Here is a 13,463-nt window from a genome sequence, read left to right on the forward strand (position 1 = left end):
ATTGAACTAACCTCCTTGCAAGCTTCATAAATAAATGTACAGTTTTTGTTGTCAACTAGTGGCACCGTTCTGTTTGTTTCAGCTGGAATACATTGATCATTCATGGTGAAAGCACTTGAGCAGTTTGGGCCTGGTGGCTCATCTTTTAATTGACTTGTTATTTTAGCTTTTGTGACTTTGTCTCTTTTTTTCCTTTGCTCCCCCCTGCCTGTCTTGCCCTAAACAACTTGCAGTCTTTTCATTTATATGTTTGTACAGTACTTGGCATGATGCAGTCCCAGCTTCTAGATGCTGTCGTAATACTAATAACGTTCTTAGTAATTGTGATGAGGACCAGACTGGCATCTCTGGAGAGAGTCTCTATCTGCAGGACAGGTCTGGCATAGGCAGCAGTAATTCAGGCTTCCCTCTGTTGCCTTGCCATTGTCAGCTGATTCTTATAGTCTAATCATAGGCTACTTTTTCTCCAGACAACATTTTTTTGGTTTGAAACGTTTTGGTTTTTACACACAGTGTGTCATTGGTATTGTCCCCTAGAGAAAAAACAAAATCCTGTGTTGCAAGAGGCTGACCTGTTTAAAGAATATAGATCATCTGAAAGCTAACAAAGTTTTTTTTTTTTTCTTTAAGAATAATGCACTCTAATTGTCAGTGAAACTGGGGTATTCGGTGCTACTGGCTGCACTTTTACTTACTGCTTCAGTAGAATGTTGTAATGGGTATAAGGAAAGTTCTTGGGTAAAATCAAATAGACTAAAAGGTTTGTAGGAGCTGATAGGAAGGCTTTCCTTGTGAAGCTGCTTATTTATAAAGTAATCCCAGATAAAACTCAGCGCTGTTTTATCTGCTAGCTGTAAATATAGACCTTCCTCAGCCTGGTAGCTGTCTATATGAGTAGTATAGTCTAGGGACTGGAATGAGAGAGTGTAGGTTTGACTCTGCTCCTTCTTATGATTTGACTGGGCCTGATTCTGCAAGGTGCTGTGTTTTCAAGCCCCTGCTTTTCCCCACAGTCCTTCACCCACTCCTTGGCACCTCCCCCCACAAACTGTCAAAGCTTCTTTGGAGGAGAGGGTGTTGCTGCTTAAAAAGCACACTGCCCCTTTCACTTTTTGGGAACAGTGGGGGGCGACTGGTGCTTCCAGAGTCTGGGGGGGCACAAGCAGCCGATCACTGATTTGGGTGGGGTCCCAGCAGCCGATCACAACGCCAGTGGCAAAACCAGAAGTGCTGTCAGCAAAACTAGAAGTGCCACTGGCACTTTTTCTCAGTGCTGGTCAGCACCAATCTCGGGGAGCACTGGCCGTGGCTTCACTTGGTGCCCCCACTCCATGGCCAGTGAGGGCCAATCTCGGGGGGGGTGTAGGGGACATGTCTACATGTGTATTTACACGCACCTAAACTTAATGCACCTTAAACAAAGGCACATTTAGGCAATTTAGGCGTGCATCTACACATGGACGTGCTAAGGTGCATTAAACCTAGGCATGAATAGCTAAATCGCATTAGCCATGTGCACAGGCACTAATACAATATGTATCCATTGACGCTTACCGCGTTAAAATGCATTAGTGTGTCTACACATACCCTAATGAGACTTAGCTATTTGTGCCTAAATTTGATATCTGCTTTATGCAGGTATCAAATTTAGGCTCACATAGCCTTAAATCACCGTTTTAAGGTGCATTAAGAGTGTGCATATGTAGGCACGCACCCTTAATGTGCCTTAAAAATGGCGATTTTAGGCTAAGCCTGCATAAGAGGCACCTGTAGACACTCCTACAGTGGTGGAGTATTTGACTACCCCTATCACCTGAGGGGCTGGATGAGGTGGACTCCCTTTAGTCCACAGCCCTTGGCTGTGTCCATGCTACTGCTGCTGCCTTTCCTAGCTATGTCCATATCATATTGGCGCTGATAAAAGGATAATTTATTAACAGCATTTGACTTTTTTTTGGCTGATGTGCCCGATGTCACAGATAAATACCTCATCCAGGCACACAGCTGCAGTATGCACGTGACCAGAAATGCAGCCAGGCAGCTTGGAGAACAGGGTCTGGCTGGTAAGTCTGGTGGGGAAAGGGGTGTGGGGGAGGGAAGGTGTGTGGGGGAGGCAGATCAAGGCCCCCACAGTGAGGTAGAGGGTGGGGTTGGAGCAGGGGCTGGGGCAGGCACTGTCCAGCCAAGGCAGGGCAAAGGATGGAGCCAAAGGTTCCTGCTGCTGCGTGGTCCCCTGCAATAGGCATGGAGGGCATGTGCCCCCTGGATTTATGCAGGGAGTGAGGATGGCCTTGAGGCTGGGGGCTGTGCTGGCCTCTTCCCAGCAGGGTGGGCTGCACTTGGGGCAGGGCAGGTGGTGGTGCTGGAAGGGGGGCTATGGGGTGGCTACAGTGAATTTTGGGGTGATTGTGGCCCACCCATAACCTTCCCAGCCCCACCACCCCTCACCCTGCCCTTGCCTACCTGCCCTGAGCACAGCCCTGGCCCAGCCCCCCCACTGGGAAGAGGCCACTGGGCAGCCCACCCTCACCTTGTGCACAGGGCCAGGGGGCACATGCTCCACATACCTCCCCTGGAGTATGTGCAGCGCCAGGAGCTCACCCCCTCTCTGCCCCTTCCCCTTCCCCTATCCCAGGTGAGCTTCCCATGGCTCTGTCTTGTATCCTGCCCTTCCCAGGCTGTGCAGTGCCTGCCCTTGTCCCTGCCCCAGCCCCACTCCCTTCCTTACCATGGGGGCCTCGATCTGCGCCCTCCCCCCTTCGCAGACTTACTGGCCGGGCGCTGCTCTTCAGGCTGCCCGGCTGCATATCGGCAATCGGATCAGTATCAGCAAATATGGCTGGTTAATAATTAGCCGTCGGTATAGGCCAAAAAAATCTTTATTGGTTCACCCTTAGATGTTACACTCAAAATTACTTGTGGGTGCAAAATGAACTTAAAAAAAACTCTAGTTACTTTGGAATGAGATATTGTGTATATGAATCCAACATACTTTGCTGTTTTTTATGTTGTTAACTGCCAGGGTTTCCCCCATATGCTGCAAACTTGCTCCTTTTAATAACAACAACGATAACAAATGTTTCCCAACAAGTGCTTTGATGCTGCATTCAAGGAGGTGGAGTATTATCTCACTTATGTTTCCTACAGCTAAAAATGCGGTATTAATTTCTTGGCCATATGTATATTAGGCCTTCCATTAACTCATTTTAGTATGGTGAATTTGAAATGCACTGCAAGAATTTACAATAATGGAAACAAGCTCTTTTCAATCTGGAGCATATATGGCAAAAGTACGATCCTTTAGACTGGAAAAGTACAAAATTTTATTGCAGTGTCTGGAACAGTGAGGGCCAACCTTTTTGGTAGGTGCGCCACAAATTAGCCTCACACTCTTCCTTAGTGCCACCCTAATCCTTTTCACCTGCATGCTCTGTTGCTCTGCTTTATGCTTCCTGCCCTATCTAACATCGTGATGCCTGTGTACTCTCTCCAGCTGGCTTCGTGCCATGTTCACAGGCTGTCCATGCCACATATTGAGCATCCCTGATGTAGAATATCCATCAGTGTTGGGGAAAAATGGGTATATTATCTTGAAACTGTTAATGAGTGTCCCAAACCTAATATCCCCTTTCCCTTCCACTTCCCCCTTTAAATGAAGGTATTTGTGTAGCTTTTGCAAATAAGAAAGGTAATTTACGTAGCATATCTGGCCTTTGGATCTACCTGGAGGAAGCATAAAGTAGCAGAGTAGAAGTCCTTAAAGATGTTATTTTGGCTGTTGTTTCCTAGTACTGAAAAATAATGTTCCATTGTGATCCCTAAAGTTATCTGAGAACAACCTCCATCCAAGGATCTTCTGTGGATTAAGTTCACATGGTGAAAACATGCAGGAGGCCGTTCTCAGTAATACCTCTGCTCTAGAACTCCCTCCTCTTTTCAGGGCTGCCAGAGACTGATCCTGGTCATAATTTCCACACATTGTTAAAACCTTTTTATTTAGGCAGGCACAAGCAAGGTTAACCTTAACAAGCAAGGTTAAGGTGAGGTATTGTTTGGAGTGTTTTTCTTATATAACTTATTTTATCTGCTCTCTCATAGGGGTGCTTCAAGACTATCTGCTCTTTTATAAATTATTTTCTAATTTCTTGTAAGCTGCCTTGAGCCTTTTTTGGAAAGGACAGCGCACACATCTAATCAATAAATAAAAGGCATGAGGGCATTCAGGAAGCTGGTGGATCATCTCTGTATCGGGGATGAATTCAGCCCAATAGGCCCCCAAGTAACAGACAAAAAAAGAATGAAGAGTGATTCTTCTTAAATTTGTAACATTTGTAAAAAGAATGAGCTCAAACTGGAGTCAGAAGGGATAAGATTTGCATGGTTGCATCCTCATATCAGTATGGCAGTTCCTTTTCTTTGGTACAGTAATCATCATGGGGCTTGATCATAATAGAGGTTAATTGTGTAGTTCTTTTTTTAAAAGAAAATCCCCATTAGCACTCTAGTAGATTGGAGATCAGGTAAGATTTTAATAGGCCCCTGGAATTAAAACCAGGACAGGAATGACTTGCTGTGCGTATTACTGTCTATTCTGCAGGCCTTGACATGCATCTTACTTGTCATATGATTAACTATGTCTGTATATTTAGATGAAATGATACCAGCTAACATGGCTAAACTGAGAGGCAGACAAGGCAAATGGTTTTCAGTTTTTTAGCGTAATGCATACTAGAGAGGAAGGTCTTTTTGTGTAGAAAGGAGATGGAGTTCTTTTGGATATCTAATTTGACAAGACTAATTATCACTTTATTTCTATTAGCAAAAGAGACTGGAGACATGAGATTTTTTTAGTCAACTTTATGCTGACCTTTTCAGTGGGATGGACATTTGAAGGATTTTAATTTTAATAATCTCTCACCCATCATTCATTCTTCATTACCAGAAAAAGCATTATGAGCTAAAGCTAAGCAGCCTGACTTGGCATTTATGTTGTAAAATGAAGTGAAAACAATTTTTACTTGGGATCACAGTTTTTTTTGTAATTCTGGATTTCAGTAAGGTCTAACAGAATTTGTACAGAATAAGCTTTAATTTTAAGGCTGATTCAATCAATGATTAATATAGAAATTAGTCATAGATCCAGAATTTTTCCCTGGATAGATCATGTCTGGTTTCTGTTGTAAATTACAAACAAACAGTCAGTAATGTAACTTTATTTAAAGTCTGCAATTATCATTTAATACTAATGTTTATACCAGACAAAACAATTCACGCTATAGCAGTATTTTGAATCGGCCAGAAAAAATGATTTGTAAAAGGTCAATTAGTATATTTTATGCAGTTTTCTTAGGTTAATATCCAAAAATGATGTTATGAATTGAGGACAACAAATTCACTATTTTTCATATAGATAAAAAATGCAAAATGAACAAAAAACCACCCAATGCTAGTAAAGATGGGTAGAAGGGAAGTTGGAACTAGGATCACATTTTGCATCCTTAAACAAATGGATCTACAATTCGTTGTCTGCATTTCATCATCTGTAAAGTATGGATAATACCTCCTATATCATAAAGGAGGCTTTATGATATAAAGGCTTGGTTAGCTTTGGTGAGGTGCTAGGAGATCATTTTATAAAGTTCTTGATGCACTAATCTGTAGGTTTCTTGGCTCTTAGTTTTAAGGGGAGTTCTGTGTTGTGTAAGAGTATTTTAAAGGTGGAGTTTCAGCTATAATCAAACTGTTTTGATGTTCTCCATTTGGTTTTGCAATTTATATTTTTTTTAAATTTTCTGTAGGTTGCATGTGACTTGTACTGTAACCAGTTATTGAACAAAATGGTGCATTGAATGGCAGGGAGCCAAATATGAATGTAATTGATATTTTTTTTAAATGTACACAACATATTTCCTTGGAATCATTTGCAGAAGCAGTCAGACATGTTGTCTGTATCCCACAATATGAACATGTGACTTTAACGCCTGGGTTACTTTTGTATTTTAGTTTAAACTCAGAATTTGTAGTGCTAGGTAGTAGTACATGAAATACCAGTAATTTTGGTTTCGGGGATTCATGCATGCATGATATGAGGAAAGGGTGACAGGTATATGTAGTGGGATTTCGTTTTGATAATGGAAAAATGTGGATTTTGGCTTACTTTTTTTAATCTGAAAATTGGGTGTTTTTTTGTTTTGTTTTGTTTTTTAATCGGAGAAAACCAGGATCCCTGGTGACTACCTCAGGGAGCACAAGGCCTTTCACTGGCTCTTTTAAAACTCTTTTCCAGGCCCTCATTTGGGCAGACCTCAGAGCTCCAGCTTCTCTTTCTGAAGTCACAGCAGGTTGTGTTTCTTCCCTCACTTTCTTCCTTACTTTTGGAGTGGGGGAGGAACGGGCCTCTTCGATGCAGACCTTGCAGCAATACAGGGGTCCTATTTCCCTTGTCAGACCTGGGCACTGCATTTTTCCTTCCCTTCTTGAATGTCATCAGTAGTAGGACAGTGCCAGGTTTGCAATCTGCCTTCAAGGGCCAGAACACCCTCTTAAATTTAAAATGTAGTAGTTGCCTCCATATTGTCATTCTCTGCCAAGTCATTGCCTTGAAAACAGTGGGATGGTTATTTTTTTTTCTTACTTGTTACTTCTGTGTTATGAAATTTACCTTATTTACCCATAAATTGTGTGACTGCTTGCAGTTTAAGGCTCTAGACTTCATAGGTTCTTTGGGAAGTTCTTGTCATGGTAGGGGGTCAGCTAACTCCTGTGTTGGAGGGGGAAAAGTGGTGCTCAAGGGTTCTCCCTTGGGGCCCTCTCATTATGTGGTCAATCCATATTGGCTTGATAAAGACCAAGATTTGGAAACATGCAGGGACAGTCTTCAAATTTTGGATTTTGAGGCTTAAACCTAAAAAAAAACAGCTGCAAAAGGTGATGTAAGAGGTCATTTTCTAAAACCACTGGTCCTAAGACTAGAAGTTTTTAGGAATATGGAGAAGTTCATTAGTAAAATTGAACATGCGCTTAAACAAGAAGCTATTTTGAAGATCACTTCAGGCAAATCATACAACAGCTGTGTGAAATAAAGCTGAAATGCTTTTCTTACTCTGTGGTAACATCCCCTGAAGTAGTGTTTATTGTACTCAGCTTCTTTCAGTGGGATACACTTTTAGTTTTTTTCCCAGCTCTCTAAAGTAAGGATGATCATTGTGGTTGCTAGAGGTGTGGACTTCATAGGCATAACTGTGATTCTTGTGGAGAAGAAATGACTAAAGCCTCTTGTTTTCTGTCAAATCAAAGTAACAAAGAAAATGACTCAAAAGTAACTCTTTTTAAATGGGTGGTGCATGCACTCTACTGTTAGAAGCAGAAATTAATCAAAGGTCTATGTTTAGGGTCAGGGCAGATTTCCTTTTTAAAATGAAATAAATACAGTATACACAGAAAAAAACCCCTTCAGTCTAAAGAGCTGATGTACGCTTCTTGTGGTGATACATTTTATTATTCTTTCCCTTAAAGACAGGTCTCCATTAAAGTTTGCATGAGATGAGGGGCAGGCTGGGTTTGGTCTAGTTAGTATTAGTCAAGCTGAAGTTGTGGCTGAGAGTGGGGGGGGGGGGGGGGGTGATTGGCAGCACCCAGACAAGCAGTGCTTATCCCTATTTACCTCATATAGCAGGGAAAAATCCTTCTTTCTGGGCTACTCCTTCCTCTCTTTCCCCGGCTCTGATTCTTTTCCCCCAGCCTCTTCCCATTAGCCCCAACCCCTGAACAGTTGTCTTCCTCCCACAGCTGAATCTTTGATCTCCCTGCCAAAAGAGACTGTCTAGCTCAGGCTTGTTCAACATGCGGCCCGCCAAGGCATTTTCTGTGGCCTGCGGTGCTGCGACAGGAAACAGTTCCCACCCCTTGTCCCTCCCCCAGCCCCTCAGCAGCTTCCTAATGGCTGCTGAAGGGCTTGGGAAGGGACAAAGTTCCCACATGCACTGCATCAGCTTGATGTTGCTGATGCGGTGCGTGTGGGAAGAGGAGTAGCTACGTGCCGCTCAGGACAGGATGAGCCCAGCCAGAGCAGGAGGGGCTCAGCTGCACTTTCCCCCTACCTGCGCTGGTCAGTCCCCGAGCGGCACACGGATCAACTGCCGCCTCTGCTGGCTGGTGTCGACCCAGGTGGATCTGTCTTATCTGGAGCACCATGCAGCTGAAGCCAGATTCCCACGTGCTGCTGGGGATGGGAGGAGGTCAGCCAGGTCGGCACCAGCCAGCAGAAGCGGCAGCGGAGCCATGTGCCGCTCGGGACTGACCGGTGCAGGCAGGGGGAAAATCCAGCTGAGCCCCTGCCGCTCCGGCCGGGCTCGTCCCGTCCTGAGCGGCGTGTGACTCTGCTGCCGCTTCTGCTGGCCAGTGCAGACCTGGTCCGCCTCCTCTCATCCCCAGCAGCACGTGGGAAGCCGGCTTCAGCCGAATGCTGCTTCAGATGGGACGGACCCAGGTGGGTCAGCACCGGCCAGGAAAAGTGGCATGCAGCTGAAGCCAGCTTCCCACATGCAGGAGAAGCAGCGGCAGAGCCATGTGCCACTCAGGACTGCCAGCCAGGTGCAGGCAGGGGGAAATGCAGCTAAGCCCCTGCTGCTCTGGCTGGGCTCGTCCTGTCCCGAGCGGCACACGGCTCCGCCGCTGCTTCTGCTGGCAGGCGTAGACCCGGCCGGGCTCCTCCTTTGTGCAGGATTGGGGGTTCAACTTATTAAAGATGTGTTACTAACAAGTTATTAATTCAATAAAAGTAAATCTTCTTGAAGATTATTCTAAAAAATGCCCACATTTTGTTGCTTTGATTAGTTTCCACTCTGGCTGATACCTTTTCCACATTTGATCTGTCGACTTGCATTATGTTTCTTTCATTCATTGACAAATGAGTAGAAGCGAAAGCGTTTATTTTAGTCAAGTGTTTGGTATTATTTCAGTCTTGCTTTTGTATTGTTTTTATTTTGGATTTTAAACCACGTTTCCAGACCCATTGCATTGTTACTTCCTCCAACTTCATTGGTGTCAAAAGTCACATGACATCACTTTGTGATGTGATACCGCTACCTGTGAGGTCTTTGATGGCTCGCCGGCCCACTGGGTGATAAAAAGCTCATGATCCGGCCCCACATTCAAAAAGGCTGGACACCCCTGGTCTAGCTGCATCTTTGGCACTATTCTGCAGCACACATAAATCATTGCCTATTTCTGCACACTCTGTTTTGCTGCCATGTCTGGATCTCCTCAGACTTTGGAGCCTGAATCCTGCCAATTAGCAAGTCTTGAACAACATATATGGGTAGGGACAAAAATTACGCATAAACTGGTATAAGTGATTGGAAACTGGTTTAAATCTACAGCATAACAGAAGTTCAGTGCACATAAACCACTTTCAAAATAGCCAAAACTGGTTTAAGATAAACCTGGATGGATATATTATCAGATTAAATCAGTTTATTGAACTTCTGTCCCAGATCCCCTTCAGAGCAGGGAGGCATGCTCTAGCATCCCTTGGTTTCTGGCCTGGACTATTGCAGGCATGTGGCTGCATTTCTAGAATCAAAAGTGAATGTCTGTTCACTTGCTTCTCGGTTCAATCTACACGGGTTAAACAACCTGCGAAGATTTGAATCGATTCAGCCTTGAGCTTTTTTAACTGCCTATACTTAGCCTATGAGGCTTAATCTGTAGGCAGAAGACGAAAGAAAAAGTGGAACTCCTTTTTTATTATATGTTTTCCATTTGAGCCCCTTGTATTATACTAGTCAATTTTAAAATAACTCTATCCAGCAACTTTTTCTCTGACTCTGTGGCTTTGTATGCTACGTTCACTACCTTGTTTAGAAACTTCAAATATTTTTTCCTGCCTACCAGGTTTTGTCCTTTTTCCATGTGGCAAACGATTTTTCCCTGAATGTGTTGAATAGAGCTCACAACACAATTACTTATTCAGTAACTCCCCCCTTCCCCCCCACTACATTCTTGCTGAAGGATCTTGAAGAAACCTTTGTGCCCATGTAAAACCTGCTCAGTTGACCATAAGGGGACGTAGGTATGACCCTCTGCAAGTTTGGGGCCTGAGTCTGCGTTACATTCTTGATAACCTGTTGGTAACAGCCTTCATGGCTACTGGAACTCCAAAGTTGAGCTACAGAGCAGTAGAACATGAACAATACATGCCCCTGGAGGCTGGGGGGGGGGCACAGTGGATGACCACCTGCAGGCAGCAACGGTGGGGGTGGGGGCGTGGTGATGGCAAACTGGAAGAGAGCAAATTTAGATTAGACATCAGGAAAAAATTCTTTACAGTGGGGGTTGCTAAAATATGGAATAGGCTTCCAAGGGAGGGTTGTGCTGTCCCCTTCCTTGGAGGTGTTTAAAAGGAGATTGGACAAATGCCTGGCAGGGGGGTTGGACTCAATGACCTGATAGGTCCCTTCCAACCCTAACAACTATGAAACTATGGCGAGTGGGGAGCTCCCGCAGACGGCCGCGGCGGTGTTGGCAGCAGGTGGGGGGTGGGGTGGTGAGCACTGACTGGTGGTAGGTGACCACCTGCAGATGCTGCCAGCGGTATTAGCGGCAAGGGGGGAGTGGTGAGCAGCAACTGCCTGCAAGCGTCCCCAGCAGCACTTCTTTCAGGGGGTGCACCACCAATCTCCCTATGCATCGCCAATGCAGTAGAACATGTGTTCTCTTCAGATGTGGGGGAGTAGATTCATTAGCTGACTCTTGAACACACAGGTGCTGCTTTTATTTTATTGAAAAAAAAAAATTGATTTGTGTGTATGTAATAGCATTCTTGCCTTCAAGTTATCAAAAACAGAGAGGGCTAGCTTGGAAAAGACACTGAGGGTTTTCAGTCTCCGCACTTGCCAAAGCAGGATTTCTTCCTCCAAGTATGTTCTTGGCAAGTTTGTCCAGGCAAGTTTTAACAGAACATGTTTTAGCACCAACAAACTTTCACCACTCACCTTGGGAGACTATTCCACAGTCCGCATGTCACTGTCCATTTTTCTTTGCTGTTCAGTCTAAGTCTCCCTTCTTCAACTTTAATATACCCTTTGTTTGCACTTCCATATTTTCCATTATAGTTTTTCTCTCTCCCTGATGGTTATTTCCTTTGAACCCTGATATGCTGTTTGTCATTTTATCCTTGGGCATTACTAAGTCAGTCGAGCTGTGAATATTTAATGCTTGTAATTTTCTTTCCGAAGGTATGGTTTTGACAGTCATTTATAGAAGGATAATTTATTACAGCCCAGATGGCATGAACCTTTTTAGTAGCCATATCTTACTGCAAATTCGTGTGCAAGTTACTGTTTCCTGCGTTACATTTTTGTGGAACTTGTGCAATTTATTTTTATCTGTCTAGATTCTTATCTCCCTGAATTTGGCTTTTTATGTTTCTGAAAGGCAGCATTTAAAAAAAAAAAAAAATTGGATGGAATTTACCAGATTTTTTTGGCTTTCACTTTGATCCCAACAGGTTGTGATGGGCCGGGGTGAGAGTTGTAATGTTGGATTAAGCAACATTTTACCTGCCGTTTGGTGCTGTAGGAGTGTACTGCCAGCTTGCTTTCACCTTCTCACCTCTGGCTTCCTAACTTTATGTGCAAGCACCCAGGTTTAGAGGAAGGCCATTTGCAAAGCTTCCTATGGCATCTCCAACTTAATTCTATGTGCTGTTGATTATCACGGGAAACAGAGACGTAGCAGCATGCAGCAGAAGTATCGGGAACTAACTGTATCAGGAATAGTTGAAACTTGTTTGCAGCCTGCATTTCCTGCCTCTCTACTTGTCCCTTTTGATGCCCTGTATTCCTAATATTCACTGGTTGTCCTTCATCCTGCATCATTTTATGATGAAGTTTCTGTGAGCTGCTATTAATGCAAGTCATCTCATTTTGTGCTGATTAATAACTTAGATTTTTTTTTTATTTTAGTGTCAAAAGTTTATATGGCTTAGTTGCACAGTTTCGAGAGCTTCAGTGAAAATCTGCATAAAGACTCCTTTCCAGTGTAAGTAATTTCAGTTCTCTGATTCTTTCTTCATTATTGACATCTTTGATCACTGCAATCTTTGTTGTCTTCATAGCTTAAAACCTTTCTTATATGCTTCCAAAACAAAGGAAAGATTCACTCTATCCAGCTCATGAAAGAGACTGTAAATTAATGTTTGCTTTAGTACTAATGCCCATTCCTTTGAATAACTTTGGCACATCCTTTTGTTTGTTGTTTTTGGAGGGTCAGATCCCTTGTAACTTACTCAAGCAAAACTTCCACCCACATTGGTAGAGGTTTTCCTTATTTTAAGAGTGTAGGATGAGGACCAGGATGTCTTGTGACTTACTGCTAAGCTGTATATTTTGCAGCAGACTTCTACATGCATGTTTCCAAAGACTAAATCTAAAAGCCCACGAGCTCTTCTATTCTGGTAGAAACCCAGATGGAAAAAAATAATTAGGCAATAGAATATCTATCTTCTATTTGTAATTGCATGCAAAAATGTAGATTTTACAGGTATTTGAACTGGACCACTTTTTGGCTAGACCCTGAATAACTGAGTTTCAGAGTTTGCAGTCTGGCTTTGAGAACCATTAACCTTTATCTGAATCATTTCATGTACTTGCTTGACATGTAATAACATGGAAAGACTCTGTTTCTAAATCTAAACTGGCCCTTTAGAAATCTCTCTAGAGAACCTTTCCTTCCTGCATCATGGGCATTTCCACGCAAATTTTGAGGAGGTTGCCACGTCTATCCTTCCAACAAATGTTATTGTTGCTGCATGTTTTGTGCAAGCATTTGCTGGCTTGCTGGCTGGAGCTGCAGGCTGGTATATAGCCCCTCTAGTACATATCCTGTGTAACCCTTCTGCTGGGACCTGGTGGCAAAACAAGGGCTAAGTCCAAATTTGGGGAGTTTTGGCTTGAACCCCTCACCCAGAAACCTGGGACAATTTCATCTTTTACTGAGGGTCCTAAAAGAGCATCTTTCCCGCTTGCAAGCAGTGCAGATACCAACAATATATATAAGTTTATTAATAGGAAAGAAAATAACTAGACTGTATCGAACAGAACAACTATGGAAAGCCCCAACTATTAAATACTCCCAAAATACGAAATAACTCCCCAGACAAATAACATCCCAAACAACAGAAGAAAATCTGCAAATAACAAACAGCTCCAAAGAACAAGCCCCTTGGGTCTTCTGGTGCACCTCTCTCCTTGAGAACTTTTTCCACCTGGGAGGTTACCACCTCACCCAGCAAAAAGGAGTAGAAGAGCTGCTCCTTAGTTCACTGGGGAAGATCATCCCAACCCGCCAGCCTGTGCTTGAGATTGCCGCTGCTGGGACTGGTGCTGAAGTGTGCTGCAGCAAGCCCAGAGGTGTGCTGCCTTATGCTGCTGCTCTGGGGAGCACTGCAACATTCTGCCTAC

The 13,463-nt window shown here is 43.7% G+C and overlaps 1 protein-coding gene across 10 annotated transcripts in view; it reads left to right on the top strand.

The window, feature by feature from the left end:
• PPFIBP1 (PPFIA binding protein 1) overlaps positions 1–13,463 on the top strand; it is a 185,667-nt gene that overhangs the window by 40,863 nt on the left and 131,341 nt on the right. For 9 of the 10 annotated variants that reach the window (XM_014607328.3, XM_059726613.1, XM_059726615.1 and 6 more), the window contains one exon: positions 11,967–12,042. The exons of the other annotated variant lie outside the window; for it this stretch is intronic. Coding sequence is in view for 8 of the 9 variants with exons in the window: in XM_059726613.1 (XP_059582596.1) it covers positions 11,967–12,042 (76 nt within the window). In the remaining variant the exon portion in view is untranslated. The remainder of the gene's footprint in view (positions 1–11,966; positions 12,043–13,463) is intronic. 10 annotated transcript variants of the gene reach the window in all.

Source organism: Alligator mississippiensis, chromosome 4 (genome assembly GCF_030867095.1).
Source record: "Alligator mississippiensis isolate rAllMis1 chromosome 4, rAllMis1, whole genome shotgun sequence".
NCBI classification, from domain to species: Eukaryota; Metazoa; Chordata; order Crocodylia; family Alligatoridae; genus Alligator; species Alligator mississippiensis.